Source organism: Mesoplodon bidens, assembly GCF_964165515.1.
Source record: "Mesoplodon bidens genome assembly, chromosome: 15".
NCBI classification, from domain to species: domain Eukaryota; kingdom Metazoa; phylum Chordata; class Mammalia; order Artiodactyla; family Ziphiidae; genus Mesoplodon; species Mesoplodon bidens.
In genome coordinates this window covers 28,239,819-28,261,100 of record NC_138171.1, presented here as the reverse complement: position 1 = coordinate 28,261,100, position 21,282 = coordinate 28,239,819, and the positions used below count along the sequence as shown (strand labels likewise).

The following is a 21,282-nucleotide window of genomic DNA, read 5'->3' as shown; positions in this document are numbered from 1 at the left end:
AGTTTGCTCCTAACCCACTCTCAGGCACAGCACACAGGCAATTCAGGCTACAGTGTATTAGCAGATGCCTCAGGAAGGCTCTGGTGGCCCTCTGCCCACAGATAAACAATACATCCTAATTTAGGGGAAGGAATCCAAGGAGCTGAGAAGTTTAAGGACCTACCCATGGCTGAAATGCTAGTTAGGGAGTGAAAGTGACTAGTGCCTTGATCTCTTGCCTCTGAGTCTGGTGCTCTAGAGAGCTCTTTCCACTCCAGCACAGGGGTTCATCACTGACCACATCTGTCAGGCCTCAGGCTGAAAAGGATCTGGAGAACACCAAAGGTCAGGTGGGCCTGGACAGAGGGTACAGGTTTCCAGAGGCTGGGGCTCCCTGGGGGTGAAATGCCTTCCTGGGTTGTTTCTTGCGTCACTAGCTCCTTCATTCACCCTTATCACACACTCCCCCCAACCCGCCCCCTGCCACCGGCTTTCAGAGACCAGGCTCACTGCTTGTCCCGAAGTTCAGCACCACGCTGCTATGCTTGTGTCTGGGCCGCAAGAGGGGTGAGGGGCACACAGTTGCGGACTCTGTAGGTAAGTACCACACAAAGCCTTGAACCTTTATTCTTTCCCTTTTGCCCCAGTTCCCAGGGGTCATCAGACATAGAAGCAGACACCAGAATGTTTTAGAGCAAGAAAGGCACACCTCAGATTTCGTAGGTAGACACGATGGCCCTGGGAGGGGAAGGGACCTGCTTAGGGTCACTCAGTAAGTCAGTGGCAAAAAAGAGATTAGCCTTCAGGTCTGTTCTGTTTATTCCTCTGTTCATAGGCTGCCATTGCCCAGGCATAGAGGGACCCAGAGGACTGGCTCAGACAAGCAGAACTGGAAGATTTTGCCCTTTTCAGAATGATGCAGTCTTTCCACAATGTGCCTGTCCTTGAGAAAGTCATGCTTGTGGCCTATGGGGTTTCCAGTCACTCATTTTCATCCATGAAGCCAGACTGGGACCCATCTTAGTGGTGTCAGGAGCAAGAGCAATTTATGAAAGGAAGGTGCCTGAGAAGCAAGAACAGGCCCTGGGTAGGAAAAAAGAGTCATTTAGCCCCTCAAACATTCAAACTCTCAAGTCTCATAAATGGAAGGAACTGAGCAGCAAAGAAGAGTGGGAGACTGGCAACACGATTTCTGTATTGACATTTGGTTCTTAATAATAACATCCAAAATGTGTTCTGTTCTTACAGTGCTGCAACTGGGACTGCATCGGGTCGAGGGTATATGTTGCCGGAGTCTCCCCTGGGGAGTGGGGAGGAGCTGGTGGTGAGAGACACTGATTTCTCTTTAGGACCCACATGCAGCCAGGTGGACAGCTACAGCAGGTACCTTGGCCCTGGTAGGGGGTGGGGAGGCAATCCCAGCTGGCCTGTAAACACATGGGCAGAGTCCCTTGCCCCCAGTCCACAAGAAAACGGTTGTTGATGGGGCCAGCAGTGGCAGCTCCAGGAGAGTAGAGGGAAGGATGGGATGTTACATTCTTGAGGCCTTCACAGGTACATGTCATCGTAGCCCGGCGGGCGGAGATGGTCTGGGTTAGGTCTGGAATGGAAAGAGGGGCCGGTGAGTTGGGGCGATGGAGAGCCAGGGGCACACAGGCACACAGGGGCCTGAATGGAGGGAGCCTGCCTCCAGAATGATGTGGTGGCTTGTGCAGTTCAAGAGCATGCACTCTAGAGTTGGGTCTGAATTCTTATTCTCCCACCTTGGATAAGTTACTTCATCTTTCAGGGCCTTGCTTTCTGCATCTGTGAAATGTGGACAGTAATATCTACCCACAAGTGTTGACATAAGGATCCAATGAGTTCCTGACACATACAGAAAGTCCATTAAGTGTGAGTAGCAACCCCTCCTCTGAGTCCTCCCTGACGGGAGCTGAGGAAGGGAGGCACTGAGGAATGGGAAGCTCCTGGAAGGCTCCAGGGAGGCATCAGGCAGGTGCCTGGAGGAGGCTCCACTCTCTTGGCAGCAGGGGACAGCGTTAGTGGTGACTCTGCGCCTGGCGTCAGACGCCTTCATTCCTGCAATGCTGAGCTGAGCTGCCATCAGGTCCTGCTTCTAAGCATACCTGAGTGAATACCTACCCAGATGGGTTGGTCCCAATGGGTCCAAAGGGGTCAAAGCGTGCTCCCGGGGGCACAGCGCCTGGAGGAAGGCGGTTTGGGAGGCCCGATGATGGGTCAATAAGTGCTCTTGGGAAGCCGGATCTCAGGGGATCCACGATCATGCCACCTCTCCGACACCTGAGGCAAGAAGGAACAACGGGTAAGCAAATGTGGCAAGCAGCTGTTGGAGAAGGAGTGAAGGTGGTGAGAATGGACTAAAACTGACTGGGACATCAGCTCCGGATGGTTCAAGCAGACACACATGGATGGTTGCCTGAGTGCCAGCACGAAGTGGGCAAGAGCAACAACACAAAGAGCACCCCTTCTCTGGCAATCATGGCCTGTACTTTCAGCTCTACAGGCTCCCTGAACGCACAAAATTGAGATCCTTGCCATCTCCCGCACCCAAGGGGGACAATTTGATAAAGAACATGTGCCAGAACTTGTCAAGGTCAATGCAGAACCATCACAAGGCTCTGCAGGCTACTACTTTAGGTCTAAGGACTAATGAATTGAGACAATTCACGATGCTAGCTTTTGTGCTCTGTTTCCTTAAAGGGTCTCAGGGCAATCCATAATTTGGTTGCCCAAGTCTGGCTCTGGACAGCATCTGTCCCTCATGGAATTCCATGGATCCGACCTCATGGCTCAAACTAGGATGAATAAGCTGATGTTCCCCAAACTTTGAAGTCACTGTTCAAGCTTAACTGCAGACTTATATGATTTCCCCATGGTCTAGAAGTGAGACACTCAAGCTGGGGACACTTTGCAGCAGAGGTTAAAATCTAAAAGCATTCAGAGAAGACAGTGCCTAGCTGAGGCTGAAATAACTTTGTTGGGGACTTGACAAGAACCACACCAGAGTCTAACGGGGATCAGAGACTCCCCTTACCAAGTGAGGTGACCTCTGAATAGCCCTGAACTGCCCTCAGGTCTGTAGCCCACTGTGTGGGCTGCACCTGATAGATCCCCATGGTATCCTTCCATCCAAGGGACAGCTGCGTCTTCCACCAAAACAAGCAGGGCCAGAAAACAGAGGAGCTGCCCGCTGGGCTTGCTCAGCCCCCACCCCGCCCCCGACACTCGGAGCCCTCCTGCACTGCTCCAGGTACGGCAGAGCAGAGCGGTGCTAATGCTTTCTCAGCCACTCAGCAACAACTGCTTCCTTCACCCCAAAGGAAGACTGATGAAAAGCTCTAAGATTAGAAGATGAGCTTGGGCTGAAAGGCCACAAGAGCAAGTCGTGTTGCTGCCACCTCCCCAGCAGTACTCACCCAAAGGGGTCTAGGTCCTCTCCCCCGACAGCAAACGGGCCCAGGGGATCACACCTGAAACAAGCAAGGGACAATTACTGAAAGTCCCAGAGCAGCCTGGCGCCTGGGCTCCCAGAGGTCCAAACCTGATGCCTTTGGGGACCCAAATGTACTCCCAGGCATGGGGGACAGGGGAAGCCCCTGCATGAGACCAGAACACAAGGGATATTGCAAAGTGGTCCTTGGCACAGACTAACACTGAAATTATTACAACGGCAATTACGCGAAAAGAGCTGGACATAAAACTAGAAACATGGAGGATCCCAATAATGTAGAAAGATAAAAATATGAACAGTGGTAACCAGATACATTTTATTTTATTCATACCTTTCTCAGGCTCCTAAAGTTTGTACAAAGAACCAAGAACATTTAGATCAGAAAAATACTATTCTAAAACCCCAAACCAAAAGCTCAGATTTAAAAGCTTCGAAGGGTGGAGTGAGATGGGTGCTCATATACAACTAGAACTGTGCTTCTCAACCTTTTTCTCATTATGGCCCCTGCATGAAATGTTAATATCACAGATACTGCACTGGATAGCCACAAACCATTGTAATTTCTAAGATTCTTTTCACCCCCCAACCAAGAACCAATTTTTGCCCACACTGAGACTGTAGGAGCCAGGAGCATAAATCAGTGCGTGCTTTGTGGAGACCAAGGCTATACTAACATATATATACATGTAAAATATATCTGCCTCTCAAAAGCCTTCTGTATCTTTACATTCTGTGATCTGATAATTTTATGCCTGGGTATCCATCTTAAAAAATAATACATAATTCAAATGAAAATATCATCATAAACACTTTAACCAAGGGAACAGGATTGGCTGTAAATGGGGACCAGTTAGGCAGATCATGGTAATGCAGCCATGGAAACAATGTTCTTAGAATGTTTTAAAATGATGTGGAAAAATGTTTATGCTCCAGTGTTAACTGTGGGAGAAAAGGGGATTATCAATAGCCTAGGAAATCAACTATGAAAAATGTATGTGTGTGTGTGTGTGTGTGTGTGTGTATAAATAAAACTAGAAAGAAGCATAACTGAAAATATAAACAGTGACAGTTACACCTGGGAGAAATTTCTTTATACTTTCCTCTTTTTCTATATAGGATATGGCTATGGATATAATAAAACAAAGAAGATTTGGTATTTGAAAAAGCGTGCTTTGGAATCTGCTTTGAGCCCCGGTGAGCAATACAAACCTGACCGTTCTGGGGCATGGGAGACCTCAGAAAAGCCTGGTAAATAGCAGCTAATCAAAGCTTACTGGTAAGAAGCCATTAATTAAGCAACTAGGAAAATAATCCAAAAGTAGGTGCTTCTCCAGGCAGCTCTATCTTATGAGCTGGAAAGGACACCATGATTTAGGTGGACATGGCTTCCAAGGGAAGCAATTTTTCCTGACCTAGGTTATTGTTTCCAAGCCATGGTTCATGGAGCTGGCAGTTAAAACTTTCTGGTGGCCTCCCAACAACCTGCCTCACTGGACAGACCAAGTGGTGCAGAGGGCAGCAAGCATTTTACACTCATCTCCACAAACTGCCCCCTACAGAGCAGCAAACAGAAGGAGCTTCTAGTGGCTATAAAAATGACTGGGAAAACAGAGCCTTGATGGCTCCTGAAACATGGAGCCATCTCTGTTTTTCTCTCCTAGGCCACAGAGCGTGGGGAGGAAAGAAGAGATAGAGCACAATGGAGGCTAGAAAGGCAGCTGCCAGGCCCACCCCAACAATCTGCATTCTTGCAATTGTCACGGCATATCCTTTAGGCTCACACTCAACACAGTCTAACTGCAACACATGCACGTTTCTGTGAGCTCATTATATACACGCCCAGATCCTATTATAAAATAGTCTCCGTACTGGATATGCTGAATGAGGCTCTCGGGATTAAAAAAAAAAAAGCAGCTAATTTTTGTAAGTGGTCTCTAGAATCAAGCCCCTAAAACTTCATCTGGTAATCAACTGAAAGAGAGTGCTGTACACTAAATGCTGTAGGCGCAACTGCCTAGCTGGGCCCACTGGACAGTAAGGCCTAGCTTCAAAAGGGGTCCTTTGGGATTGGGGCCCTTTGAAGGCCCTTTGGGATTTGGGGGTGATCCTGACCGCACACAATTCCTCCTTATGTGCTCTCCTCTCCTCTTAGATAAAAGCAACACGCCTCTCTTGGGCACACAAATCCTGTTGATGCCATCCTTACGGCTGAGGTGGTCTGGTGAACAGGAAAAACCTCAGGACTCTGGGTGGGGGACTGTCTGGCTGGTTGGCAGGGGTCTGTCACAAAACCTTTGCACCTCAGTCTTTTACGATGGAAAATCTAAGTAGTAACACTCAAAGAGTCTGCTGTCATGGTGAAACATAGTATTGGACATGAACAGGTTTGTTGACAGGAAAGCCCTGGAAGAATGGAATAATAGCAGCTGCCGATATTTACTGACAGCTTGCTTTGTGTCAGGCACCATGCTAAATTTAGTTTTTAAAATTTAATTTTCTGAATAGGTAATGCCTTCACCAGTTTCAAAATTCAAAACAATACACAGATTTAATTCAAAATTCAAAGGATACATAGATCCATAATCTTAGGCTGGATGTGTTTTGGAATTCACAATTTTTCATGTTTCAGAAAGGTCAGATGAATATACCTAACATATTATTGTGTAGTACCCTATAACCAATACCCTAATATTTCTGCAAAATGAATGAGAATTCACACAAAATGAACATATAAGGAGCTTCATGCCACTTCAGTTCAGGTTTTGCTACCAAACAAGGTGTGGCACCAATCTTATGAAAAAAACAAAACAAAATAAAACAAAAAAATCAACACCACCTGGTTTTCAGAGCTCTTTTGATTTCAGAGTTGTAAGATAAGAGATTGTGGACCTGTACAAGTAAAAAAAATCTCCCTCTTAGCCCTGTCCTCCAGGCTACCCACAGACAACTAATGACATCAGTTTCTTGTATGTTCTTCTGAAGATACTTTGCATATATGAGCAAATATGCATTTCCCCTACTTTTTAAACAGATGGATGCGCTGAGCTCCTTATAAATATTACCTTATTTTATATTTGCAATAGCCCTCTGAGAAAGTACAATTTTTTTCCTATTTTACAAGTGAGGAAACTGAGGCTCAGAGAAGCAAGTGTTCTTACACAAGGCCAGATGGGTAGTAAGTGGCCAAGAATGAATTCACACTAGGTTTACCCAACTTCAAAAGCCATGACCTGGGCTTCCCTGGTGGTGCAGTGGTTGAGAGTCTGCCTGCCGATGCAGGGGACACGGGTTCATGCCCCAGTCCGGGAAGATCCCACATGCCGCAGAGCGGCTGGGCCTGTGAACCATGGCCGCTGAGCCTGCGCGTCCGGAGCCTGTGCTCCGCAACGGGAGAGGCCACAACAGTGAGATGCCCGCGTACCGCAAAAAAAAAAAAAAAAAAAAAAAGCCATGACCTTTTAATTGGTGTGTTGAGACCATTTACATTTAATGTGATATGTTTAGATTTAGATCTGCCATTTTATCATTGCTTTTCCAATTGTTCTCTCTTTTTCTTTCCTCTATTTTCTCTCTTTTTAATTCAACCAGAGTTTTTGACCAGATCTCTTTGTAGTTTTTTCAGTGGTTGCTTGAGGGATTACAATAAACAGATGGAACTTTTCACAGTCTACTGAGAAATAGTATATTACCATTTCAAGTAGAAGGTAAAAACCTTATCAGCATAAGTAAGTCCTTTCATTCACCTTCCTTGTCTTATATAACATACAGTATTGTCATATTATATGACATATGTAACTACAATGAATTTGTTCTAATTTTTGCTTTCAATTATAAAACATGTTTTAGAGAATTCAAGAGAACAGTCTATTATATTTATGTAGATATTTACCATTCTTATTGCTCTTCCTTTATTCCTGATGTTCCAAGTGTCTATCTGGTATCCCTTCCCTTCTGTCTGAAGAACTTTCGTTAGCAATTCCTTCTGAGAAGATCTGTTGACTATGAATTCTCTTCGTATCCTTTTACTAATAATATCTTAAAATCCTTCAGAAATAAAGATGACGTATTTGCTGGACATAGAATTCTGGGTCTGACAATCCTTTTTTCTCCGTACTTTAAGAATGGTGGTCTACTTATTTCTGGTTTCCATGTATTCTGATGAGAAATCCATAATCATTCAAATTCTTATTCCTCTATAAGCAATGTGTGTTTTTCTCTAGTTGCTTTCATGACTTTCAGTTTTAGCAATTTGATTATGTTTAAGCATGGACTTCTTTGGGTTTATCCTACTTAGGATTTGCTGAGCTTTTTAAATCTGTAGGTTTATGTCTTTTGCCAAATCTGAGAAGTTTTCAGCCGTTATTTTCTTCAAATAATTTTTCTGTACTACACTCTTTCTCCTCTCCTCCTAAGACTTTCATGACTGCAGTGTCAGCTCTTCTATAATTGTCCCACAGGTTCCTGAAACTTTATTTTAAAATATTTTTTCTATTGTTCAGATGATTTCTACTGATCTACTTCAAGTATTTAATCTCTCCTCTGTTATCTCTGTTCTGCTGATTCATCCAGTGAAATTATTTTGATTACTGCATTATTATTTTTCAGTTCTAAAATTTCCATTGGGTTCTTTTTTGTACCTTGTTTCTTTGCTGAGATTTTCTATTATTCCATTTGTTTCTAGACTGCCCTCACTTCTCTAAGCATTTTTATAATAGCTGCTTTATATCTCTGTCACATAATTATTCCAACATTTGCATCACACTGGAATATTGGCATCTGTTGATTGTCTTTTTGTGAGCTGAAATTTTCTTGATTCTTTGTATGCCCAATAATTTTGAACATTTTGTTATGAGGTTTGGGGAGAATCCTGGTATTTTTGTCTTAGCAGGCAATCGACCCAGCTAGGTTTGGGATCCAAGTTCAGGTTTCAATGTCAGTTCTGTTTGGAAAGCCTTTGCAGTGCTATCCAGTTGTGTACCACGTATGTGCTAACCAGTGGTCAGTCTGAGACCTGGCAGTGGGCTCTCCTGTAGTTCTGTTCTCAAAGGTCTTTGGTGTGCTATTTACAATCAGATCCGCTTATGTACAGTTTGCAGGTAAGGCCTGGAGTCCATAACTTTATGGAGTTGCTTTCTGAACTCTTCCATCTCTGTGATCTATCTCCCTGATACCTTCCAGTTCCCTGGGGCTCCTCTTTTGGTCCTCTGGCCAGAAAGTTGGGACATTGCTTACCTTGCTCTGCCATGTACTTCCCCTGACAGTGCCTGTGTTCACATGCCTGTATCAAATGGAGGGAGAACAAAGAAAGAAAAAAAAGCAACAGTGGTTCACTCCATACTCTTGACACAAGTCTTATTGGAAAGGAAGGGTCTTCTCCCTCAGTTTTAAGTTTGTGGACTGTCACATGCTGGGGTATAAAACAATGGAGAAAAGGAAGAAGAAACACGGGAGATTTTCCTCATTCTCTCTTGAGCACTAGACCCCATTCCCACTCCTTTAGCCAGAATGGAGGGCTGTCCTGGAGTGCTCTCTTTCCATGCCAATATCTAATTCCTTGCTTTGGGCTTCCTTGAGTTCATACTGGAGGCCAGTATGGTGGTATTTCAACCTCTGGTCTTCTTTCCCAGTCTATCTGCTACTACTTTTCAGCATCCTCAAATAATTGCTCCATGCATTCTATATAGCTGCAGTCAATGGGAAAGTCAGCAAGGAGTGTGCTTATTCCAGAACCAGAGTCTTCCAAACCTAGGCTCTTAACCGGTACAGAACATCAATATGGCTGCTTTCAACACAGCTGCTGGTCTGCACCCACCGGTGATCACCAGGCGTGAACGCAAAGCTCTCCATCTGCACATCAGAGTTCTTTAGGAGTGCTGGCTGCGCTTTCACAGTGCATCCAGCAGCAATTACCTGAAGATTTCCAGACCCTGATCCCTGAGTCGGTTTTCATGGCATTGTTTGAACCACCTAGGCCAGTTCTGTTCAAGTTGTAATGTGCACATGAATCAGTGGGAGAATCTTGTTAAAATGCAGGTTTTAATTCAGAAGATCAGGGATGGGACCTGAGATCCTTCATTTTCTGAAAGCTCCCACATGATCTGGCATTGCTGGTCTGGGGACCACCAATGGCTAGGCTGCTTCCCAGCGAGGGTACGAGCTGGGGAATTCTTGTGGTCTGGGTTTATTTGCCTTGTCCTGCCAAGTGTGGAAACTTAGGACTGGGAAAATGGAAATGCTGATAGCTACAGACAGCAGTGTGTGCACATAAATAAGGAGAGCACCAGTTATATGCTCTGAGCAAGCAGGGCACTACACCTTTCCTTTTCCCCACCCCTCAATGAACTCACAGAATAGGATATCCTATGGGTTCAAAGGTGAACTGGGGACTGAGAAAGGTTGGAAAATACTGCATTTAGGCTAAGTGAACAAAGATTTTCAAAAGAGAAAGAAAACATATGCATATACTAAAAAATTACAAGGAAAATGTCACCCATCATCTGACTCTAACACAATGACTATTTTTGCTATTCTTTCCTAGTCTTTTTATAAGCATATTTTAGACAATTATATTATAATAAATATAATTTTAGATCTCACTGTTTTCCTCCACTTGTGTCCTATATTCCTCATGTTGTTTGTCTTTGCTATTAACATTTTTAATGGCCAAATAATAGTCACTCAAGTGAAGCAAATTTTTAAAATTTACTTAATCTTCTACTGTAGGTATTGGTGTATTGCTTCTGGTGTGTGTAACTATAAATAATGCTGTAATTAATAACTTCCATGCTCATATTTTTTTCCAGGTTAGAAATCGGTAACTGTTATTCTTTGCCCATCCGACCACTGTATGATGGGAACAGACAACCTATTTCTCTGGTCAAGAGACAGAAAGCAGTTGTACTCAGGAGCTTCAACTGTACCTGATTTAGATGATTTAGAAGGTTAGATTTAGGTCCTTTAAGCTGATGAGATTTAGATAAGATTTTAGGCTGAGCTGATACAGTAACGGCAAAAGACTCCTCAGAACCCTGGGGGAGGGGAAATGTATTTTGCCTTTGGTAGAAATGTCCCCCTCTCAAGATTCCACATCCCTTAATCCCCAGAATCTGTGAGTGTGATGAGAAATCACTCCTGCTTTTATGTTTTATGGCACAGTTGACCTCAAAAAGGGGGGATTATCTGGGTGGGCTAATCTAATCATATGGACCTTTAAAAGCTGAGAACTTTCTCTAGCTGGTGGCAGAAGTAAAGGTGGAAAGGAAGATTTGAAGCATGAGAAGAACCTGACACACTGCTGTTGGCTTTAAATATGGAGGCAGCCACGTGAGAAGAAATGTAATAGGTTTAAGGAAGTGAGAGAGAGGCCTCCAGCCAATAGCCAGCAAGGAATGGGGTAACAAGAAACTGAATTTGGGTTCAGTTAGCTTACAAATGTTATGGGGATGATGCCTCTCTAAATACTTTAAAAGAAAAAGGAGACTAACTCCAGCAGTGAAAAGGATGTGGAAATGACACCAGAATATAGGGGGAATGCGAATTAATACCACTGTTTAGGGAGGCAACTGGGTAATACATCTCAAAATCTTTAAAAAGAGGCTTAGTCCTTAATATATTAATTCTACTGTCAGGAATGCATGCTAAGGAAATATTCAGATGTGTTCTAAGTTGCACGCAAAATGTTCCCTGAAGCATTACCTATGATAGCCCCAAATTAGAAATGACTTAGGCTAAAAAAAAAAAAACCTCCTTGCATCATCCTTGCTTTTTCTTCCCATCATCAGGCCAACTCATAAGCAAGTCCTATATAGTATACTTCCAAATATATCCCAGATCATCTACATATCTGCCACCACCTACCATCTACCACCTACCATCATTATTTCTTGCCTGGGTGCCTGTGTCAGCCCCTTACCTAGTCTTTCTGTTTCTACTCTTGTCCCTCTCTAATCCATTCTCTACAAAGGAGCCGGAGGAATTAAAAAAAAAAAAAAGTAAATAATACCAAGTCCCTCTGTTGCTAAATACACCTAGTGGCTTCCCACTGCTCCTGACAATGACCCCAAGGCTCTACACAAACTGTCCTTTGCTTACCCCTACAGTGTCACCTCCCATCACTCTTCCGCACCATGTTCCAACCATACTAGCTTTCTCTTTGTCCTTGGAATAATCCAAGGCAAGACAGTTTCTTTTGAAGCAACTGCTGATATAGGTGCCAAAAGGAGAAAATACCCCTTTGAATCCCACACCAATGTTTATGAGCTGTGTTTCTTTGGGCAAGTTGAATAACCTCTCTGTGTCTCAGTTTTCTTTTCTATAAAATGGGGATAACACTAGCACCTATCTCTCATTCTCTTGTTAATGAAGGTTAAAAGAGGTTATACTTTATACTTAACGTAATAGCTCAGCACACAGTAAAGGCTCAATAAATATTACCTATGTTAGTTGCCAGAATCTAAGTGGGATTCCTTAAAAAAAAAAAAAAAAAAGTCAATGGTTGTTAAAGGGGTCCCAAATGGATCACTTTCTAACCAAAACATTTTGATGGCTTCTATTACCCCAGGATCAAACCCAGCTCCTTAGAACATAAGGCCCCTTGTGATGTGGCCCCCAGGTTCACCTATTCTCCCTTCACATGCCAGCACAAGTAATATATAACCCCGATCCCTCCCCTGCCTACAAACACACACACACACACACACACACACACACACACACACACACACACACAATGATAAGATGATTTCATAGCCCCATTTGTACCCACTGTTCCCTTGGCCACAAATGACAATTACTCCCAATACTACAGATTTTTTATTAGTCCTTTAAAATTTAGTTCATCATGCATTATCTCAGTGAAGCTCTTCCTTCTATATCCTATCTCAACTCAGTCCTTCATAATAATCAACCTTTTCTGAGCAGAAGACCTCAGACATACTTCTTTCATGATTTTAAAAACAGTTACGGTCTGGAATAAAAGGGGCAATCAGCCCTAATTGACTGTGAACTCCTTGAAAGTTAGGTCCATACCTCTTCATGTATTCCCAGTGCCTAGCACAGTATCTGACACGTAATTGACACTTAGACCCACTTGGGGCTAAGAAATTGTGTAGAGGATAAAAGCAAAGGTTTCAGAGTTAGACCCAAGTTCAAATTCTGGCTTCACCATTTAACAGCTGTCTGACCTAGGGCAAATCATGAAATCTCTAAGCCTTAGTTTTCTCCCCTGTAAAATACAGACAATAGTATCTATTTCTCAGGGTTGTTATAAGGATTAAATGAGAATGTTTACAAAAGCTTAGCACCTGGTACACAATAAAGAGTTTAATAAGTAGTATCCAATATTCTATTATTATAACACAACTTCTTCTCCTGAATGGTTGTGGTCAAGTTACTTACACATGAACCTCAGTTTCATGTAAACTGTAAAAGGGGGGATAGCCCTTACTGATCTCATGGGGTTGAGAGGATTAAATAAAAGCATGTGGATGAAATGACTAGTATGTTGTCTGCAATAGCTGGCGTTCAATAAAAAGTAGCTATATAAATATTACTGAACTAGCTTTGCCATCCATGGGAAAAAGATCAAAGGGATAAAGATTTCTTCCATTCCAAGGAAAAGAATGAGGGCAACTATTATTGTTTCACAAGTAATGAAAAATGAAAATTATTAAGGTGGCATAGGTAGAGGATAATTCTTTTCAAAATATGGTGCTAGATCAAAGCTAAAATATGAATCTATCTCACAACACACATAAGAATTAACTTCAAATGGATTATCTTAATATAAAAGGTGAAACAACAAAGCTTCTAGAAAATATGAGAAATTCTACGTGACCTTGGGGTAGGGCAAAAATTTCTCAAACAGATCAAAAAGGCATCACATATAAAGGGAAAGTACTGATAAGCCAAACTACATCAAATATTAAGAATGTTTTAATTAAAAAAACACCATTAACAGAGTGAAAAGACAAACTACAAGAGGGAAGATATTTGTAATACATGTATCTGACAAAGGACTTAAATACAGACTATATAAACAATGCCTCAAATCATAAATAGACAAGACAACCCAACAGAAAAATAAGCAAGAGACTTGAATAGATTCTTCGCAAAGGAGTAAATTCAAATGGGCCTGTAAACATTAAAAAAAAAAGATTCAAAATGTGGTCCATGGACCCCTGGGGGGGGGTTCCTGAGACTCTCATTTCAGCGGGGGTCCATGAGGTCAAAACTATTTCATCTTAGAAGCTATCTGCTTTTTTTTTTTTTTACCGTGTTGGTATTTGCACTGATGGTGCAAAAGCAATGGTGGGTAAAACAGTTGATGCCTTAGCATGAATCAAAGCAGAAGCATTCAACTAGCAGTCACTGTAACCTCCCTCACCAGCCACTCCGACCACTCCCACCCCCATCCAGTTTTGCTTCAGAATGTCCTTAAAGAATCGTTAAAAATTACCAAGTGTTCTAAACTCTCTATCTTTGAATACACCTCTTTTTAATATTCTGTGTGATGAAAAGGGAAATATGCATAAAGTACTTCTGTTGCATGTAGAAATACAACGGTTGTCTCAAAGAGAAGTACCCGTGCAGTTGTTTAAGTTGCTAGCTGAAGTAGCCGTTTTTTTCATGGAAAACCATTTTTATACAAAACAATGACCGACAGACAAACAAACCATGGTTATTCAGACTGGGCTACACAGTTGATACTTTCTTGAAAACCATGTGAACCTGTTACTTCAAGGAAAATAACTGACAGTATATGTTGCCAATGATAAAATTCAAGCTTTCAAGTGAAAATTAGCAATTTGGAAATTTGTATTCACCACTAGCTTGATGGCTCTCCCATACTGATGCTGATGAGATCGGTAATATTGATGAATGTGATTTTTAAAATATTGTGTAATAAAATGTGTCAACATTTAGCGAATCTGCACATCTCAGTGGACCAACAGTTTCCAAATAACCAATTCATGATCTCCCAATAGTATGCACTGGTAAAAGATCCATTAAAAGGGCATGATAGAGCAGTGGATTTTAATGTAATAATGTACAAAAAGTTCACTGATATAGATTCAGATTCTACATTGCAACTAACCCTTTGTGAAAATTAATAAAGGGAAACTAACTAAAATGGAATCGAGACCAGAAGGGAGAGCAGAGCCTTCATGCACGAATCACTTGACATCAACACAGACCCCAGCAGGAAGAGAGTACCTTCCATCTCCCGCAGGAAGGGATACTACTTTACTACTGCCAGGAAGAGGAAGAAAGATTTTCTCCTTGTCTGGCAACAGCTCAGCCAATGAAAGAATCTCACAACTCAACCAATGAAAAGCCATTATACTGCAAACTCCCAGTTTTCTCCAATGGACTTTAGGTTTATAACAGCCCCTCCCAACTTCCCCTTATTTTCTATAAAAGAACTTCTCCTTTGCGTTACCAGACTTGCATGTGGTGAACCACAGCTGCACGTCCCAAACTGCAATTCTTTGCTGCTCCTGGATAAACCTGTTTTGTTGGTAATAACTGGCTATTTTATTGTTTTACCTTAACACGTTAAAGAAGCTATCACTTATCAAGTTTTGGTGTAATGCAAAGAATATCCACAATTACTACTACTCTCTTTTCCAACAACCTATGTTAAGGCTTAAACAAAAACATTATCACCTACAGACTAAATGCAGAAGCAGAAATGAGAATCTAGCTGTCTTCTATGCCGGTATTAAAGAGATCTGCAACAATGAAAACAATGTCACTCTTCTCATGAAGTTTTTGATTTGGGAAATAGTTATTTTCATAAAATTTGTTATTTAGGTTAACACACAACAGGTTTATTTTTTTTAATGAATGAATAAATGTATATTTCAATTTTGATTTTTTAATTAAAACCTTCAGCTATAATTTATAATATGGTAAATATTGATAGATGCAACTGAAACAAACAAGAGCTCTTTTGGGGTCCTAAATAATTTGGGGGAATGCAAGCGAGTTCCTGAGACAAAAAAGCTTGAGATCTGCCAGCACAGAAAATACAACTCCAGGAAACAAAAGAAAAAATTTATAGACAGATGTTCACAGTGTACTATTTAAAAGGAAAAATTGGACATTCGTGAAATTCCCTGTGGAGCTTAGGCAAACTACAGCATATATTAGTAGAGTAAAATATCGGACACTGAAAAATATATGTTTACCACCTTAGTAAACGAAATACAAAATTTTAAAAAGAATATGTGGAACACAAATATTGGCAACACTTGGAAAATATGTAAAGATAAAGACTGAATGGGATTAAAAATGAATTCTGAATGACATAAATAAGAGCTTTATATCTAAGGATTAGTTTTAGCAAAGCTGGTTAAGCATAGGAAATTTTGATTTTTCAAAACAAAGAACAAGATTTGGGGCATACAGTCTCCTGACTGAGGACAGATGGAGCAAAGGGAAATGGGTTAGAATTGTAATGACAACAACAACAAAACGTTACGCTTAGATGAAAAACACTTCCCTTAGAGATGGCTTGTTTTTAGTATTTCTTCCCTAGAGATCTCAGGAGTAGAACAGACCTACTTTTCACCCTCAATTCTCTATCACAATACCAGCATCACACCAGTGGCCTCTGACAAGGTCTGGACACACATCACCACACACTTAGTGAAGCAAGACATCCCAACTTCAGTTAGCATCTGGAGGTTTCCAGGTGCGGGACAGGCAATACGGTGTGGAAACTGAGGGGCGAGACCCAGAACTGTATCCTATGGGAAGGGGCAGAGGCTGTTTCCCACTCAGGATATAAGCCAAGGCTGTTCAGTGATAGGGTAATTAACCACCTGCAGCAGCCAGATGGGCCCTCTGCTCTCCTTTCCCTTCTTCCTGCCCTAAGGCCCCACCCTTAAATCTGGCATTTGTGGGAAAAACAAAAAGGTGAAAGTATGAGTGGCTGGTTGCCCAGCAACATGGTAGTGATGGGGCTCTCACAAAGAAGTCATCATTATAGGCATCTGTGCTGACAGAGGAAGGGGGCTGGCAATGGGTGGGGGTGGAGACTGAAGGGGACTACAGAGGCAAGACCTGTCAATTCGCGAGTGGCTGACATAAAGCCACCTAAACATTCCGCCTCCTCTTCTAGTTCAGTGTCCCAGTCCCGGGAGATAAGCTTGCCTAAGAAAGATCTAACTGAGGGGGGTTAGGGGATGGATTTTTCTCCAGAATCAGTGTGCACTCACTACACTGAACTTGTACATAAATTGATTACATGAACTAACACTGAAGGGTGCAACGGGGAAAGCATAAGCTTCTGAGTTCCATGTAGGGGCAAACCCCAGTCTTCACCCTCCCAGTTAGATAATTCTGGGAAGTTATGCTACCTCCCTTATCCACTGTATACCCCTCTGTAAAAAGTAGGGATGCTGCTGATTTCCGTGTAGGACCGCATGGAAGATGAGCAACGATAAACGGAAACACTTGGTATGGTGGTCAACACATGGTGGACAGCCAAGAAATGGCAGTTTCTCCTATCCTGGATAAGTGGTGGCCAACGTGATGACAGAGGAAACCATGTCCATAAAGGTCCTGGGCCTAAATGTAGTTGCCCAGCACACCCTCTGGGTCGATACTCTCCCATCTAAGTGGTTCCACAGCATCAAATCCTTTTCTAGGAGGAACAGACTATGTATTTAAAAAAAATAAAAGAAGGTTCTCTCTTTCGGGGAACCCTCTAGTCATTATACCTTCAGTCTTGTTCTCATCTCTGCTTGCTACCTGAATAGGATCCATGGAGTATTTCTTGAGCATCTACTATATTTTGAGCAATGAGCTCAATATGTGACATCATCATATTCCATGCGAAGAAACCTGAGACATGTATAATAATTCCCAAGGTGCAGATGAGAAAACCAAGGCTAACTGTGCTCACTGAGAGACAGGCAAAGCTCCAAGGCCAGGGTTTGAACCCAGCTGATCAACCTCCAAAGCCTGTGCTGCTAGCTGCCATATACTACTCTCTTCCTGCCATGGGAGGTGGGTGAGGTAGCAGACAGAAGGGGAACAAGTCCCATCTGCTCAGACTGGTTTACAGGAGTGATGAGGCTTGGCCCTCTGCCCCACTCCAATCCACCAGGATCCGGAGCCAGACACTAACGCCCTCTCTCATCAGCATCCTTCAATGGTGTCCAACTGCCCATGGGGGAAGATTCAAGTAATTGGCATCAGGGTCCTTTCCTTCACAGCTGTTATATCCTAGGATTCTGACATGAATTCTTTCTCTAGACAAAATTCAGGGACAGTCCCATGCCTTCAGACCTTGATGCCTCTGGCCTGCTGGTCTCACAACCTGGAACAACCTCCCCACGAAAGGAATCTTAGGAAATAATGCAGACACATGAAAAGGAAAAAAGAAAAGGAGCTTAAGGAATAGTTCTCCTCTTCCCCGTGAAGACACAGCTCAGGCAGCACCTCCCCCAAGAAGCCTTTCCTAGGTTACCTATGAAGGATCTCTGTGCTAACCTCTGCAATGGCACTCTTATTTACTCACCTGTCTCCCACGTCAGAGGGAGAGCACATGCCTCAAGAGTAGGAGCCCAGGCCCAGGGATCGCTGAACCCAGAGGGGAACAGTTGCTGAACATAGAATTCACCAAAAATGTGCAAGGCACAGGTCCGGGTGATGGAGATACAAAGAGGTGAAAAAGTAGAGCAAGGGGGATATGCACTTGAAAAAAGCCAATAATCTTGCAATTAGACAAAAAATAACTGAGGGGTAGTATTGTCAAAGATGGGGTGAATGCCAGGGCTAGGGGGCCAGGAGTTTTAGCCAACCAAAGGAACACAAAGGAGGATGGGGCAAGACTGTCTGTGCCTGCAGCAGGCCTGTGCTTGGCTGGCACTATTCCCAGCCTCTATTTTCCCATCTTCGAGGTCTAGAACAGTGCCCACATATGTCCCAAGGCCCTTCTCAACCCAAAGACTTAGAGCCTTGACACAGTAAAGGTTCCCAGAACTAAGGCCCAAAACCACTCGCTGGGTAGAAAGTACTGTACCCTTCCCCTCCCCACTAAGTGGGGAAGCCTGCCCTGGGCTCAGCAACCGACTCAGCACCACCACTGTACCCCTGCCCGGCTCTAACCACACCACCTGTCCTTCCAGGGCTCTGCACAGGACAGGCTTTCAGGCTGGAGCACCCATTCTACCCTACTCTTTGCCTGGCTAACATCTCCTCCTGCTTGGAGGTGAGTCCCTTCTTAGGGAAGCCTTCCCTGAACACCAAGTGTGGTGCAGGTTCCTCTTCCTACGTGCTCCCAAGTATCCTGTTCATCCCCATAAGATGAGGTAAGAGCAGGAGCATGAATGGCATCACTGGCCTTTGTGAAGCACCCAGAGGGAGATCTAGTGCCCGGCATATAGTGAGCTCAGTAAATACAGTGGACTTAAGAACCTACGTGACTCCTCAGCATCTAAACTTTAAAATACTTTTTACCTTGAAATAATTAAAGATTCACAGGAAGTTGGAAAAGTAGTAGAGAAATCCTGTGTACCCTCACCCAGTTTTCCCCAATAGTTACACCACCACAAAGACCTCCCTCATGCTATCCCCGTATTAACACAACCACAGCCCTGTCCCATCCATAACCTCTGGTAACACTAGTCTGTTTAGTACCTCTATAATTTTGTTATTGCAAAAAATATTATATAAATGGAATCATACAGTACGTGACCTTGTGGAATTGGCTTTTTTCACTCAGCCTGATGACCTTGAGATCCATCTAACTGTTGTGTGTATCAACAATTCATCCCTTTATATCGCTGAGTTGTATTCCACGGAATGGATGTTTGTTTAATCATTCACCAATTGAAGGACATCCAGGTTGTTTCCAGTTTTTGGCTATTACAGATAAAGCTGCTTATGAACACTTGTGGATAGGTTTTTGTGTGGCATAATTTTTATATCTGATAAATGCCCAGGAGTGTGATTCCGGGGTCTTACCATTAAGTGTACGTTTAGTTTAAAAAACTGCCAAACAATTTTCCAGAGTAGCTGTACCATTTTATGTTCCACCAGCAATGTATGAGAGATGCCAGTTCTCTGCACCCTCTCCAGCATTTGGTATCATTACTTTCACTTCAGCTTTTCTAAAAGGTGTGAAGTATCTCACAGTGGTTTAATTTACATTTCCCCAATGGCCAGTAATGCTGAACACATTTTCCTGTGCTTATTTGCCATCTGTATATCCTTTACAGTGTAACATCTCTTCATATCCTTTGCTCATTTTCTAATTGGATTGTTCGTTTTTTTAACCTGTTGAGTTTTAAGATTATCTTTCTAGATACAATTCCTTTGCCAGATATGTGGTTTGCAAACATTCTTTCCCAATCTGTAGGTTATGTTTTTATTCTAACAGGGTCTTTCACAGAATAAAAGTTTTTAATTTTGATGAAGTCCAATTTATCGATTTTTTTTTCTGTTATAGATTGTGCTTTTATAGTCATATCTAAGAACTCTTCACCAAGCCTTGGACCCTTAAGATTTTCTCCTTTGACTTCTTCTAAAAGTGTTGCAATATTAAGTTTTACATTTAAATCTATGATCCAATTTGAGTTAAACTGTATTTAAGGTGTGAGGTTTAGGCTCTTATTTTTGCTTGTGACTATCCAATTGCTCCACTGATTTGCTTGTGCACCCTAGTCAAAAGTCAACTGGCTATACGTCTGTGGGCCTATTTCTGGGTTCTCTATTCTGTTCTATTGATCTATGAGTCCATCCATCTAATGTAGCTATATAATAAGCCTGAACATTGGGTAGAGTGATTTCTCCCTCTTTATTCATTTTCAAAATTGTTTTAGCTACTCCAAATTCCTTTGCCTTTCCAGATAACTTCTGGAATAATCTTGCTCTATCTACAGAAATTTTTGTTGGGATTTTGATAGGAATTCAATTAAACTAGTAAGTCAATTTGTGGAATATTTGACATCTTTACTATGTTGAGTCTTCCATCCTTGAACATGTTATGTCTCTCCACTTATTTAGGTCTTCTTTGATTATAGTTTTCAGCATAAAAGTCTTAAACAGGTTTTGTTAGATTTACACCTAAGTATTTTTTTCAGTGATTGTAAATGGTATTGTATCTTAAATGTCTGTTTCCACGTGTTTACTGATAATACAGTGAAATATAATTGACTTCTGAATGTTGAACTGGCATCCTGCAACCTTGCTAGTATTTTTTTGGGTAGATTCCTTGAGATTTTCCATATAGACCATTATGTCATCTGTGAATATAAACTTTTATTTTTTCCTTTCTTACCTATATGCCTTTTCTTTTTCTTGCCTTAAGAAAGACAAAGACAAATGCAAAACTTTCAGTACTATGCTGAATAAGACTGGTGAGAGTGGATATCCTTGCCTTGTTTCTTAGGGGGCAAGAATTCTTTTGCTAGTATAATGTTGGTCCCATAAAATATTGTTTAGGTATTACCAAACCACTCTCTAGTTGAAGGAAAAATACAAAAGTCTCAATCATGGGCGATTATTATCAGTTCTCTTATAGTTTGATCCTGGGAGCCTCATTTCTATTGTTATATATTCACATTTCCAATTAAGCCAAGGTTAGGACCTTTTAATTTTTTTTTTACATCTTTATTGGGATATTTCACGTATCATAAAATTCAGCCACTTAACAATGGTTTTTAGATGTTCACAGTGTGCAATTATTCTAATTTCAGAACACTTTCTGCACCCTAAAAAGATACCTTGTATCCATTAGTCATTCCCCATTCATGCTCTCTAATCCTTCCATCTCAGCTCCTGGCAACCACTAATCTACTTTCTGTTTCTATGGACCT

At 42.1% G+C, this 21,282-nt stretch overlaps 1 protein-coding gene across 2 annotated transcripts in view; it reads right to left on the bottom strand.

Moving 5' to 3' along the window:
• Positions 1-577: 577 nt before the first annotated feature.
• PSMF1 (proteasome inhibitor subunit 1) overlaps positions 578-21,282 on the bottom strand; it is a 46,319-nt gene continuing 25,614 nt past the window's right edge. For both annotated transcript variants that reach the window (XM_081256286.1, XM_081256287.1), the window contains exons 5-7: positions 3,417-3,470; positions 2,122-2,280; positions 578-1,579 (exon numbers count right to left, since the gene is read on the bottom strand). In XM_081256286.1, the coding sequence (XP_081112412.1) occupies positions 1,528-1,579; positions 2,122-2,280; positions 3,417-3,470 (265 nt within the window). In that variant the 3' untranslated portion in view covers positions 578-1,527. The remainder of the gene's footprint in view (positions 1,580-2,121; positions 2,281-3,416; positions 3,471-21,282) is intronic.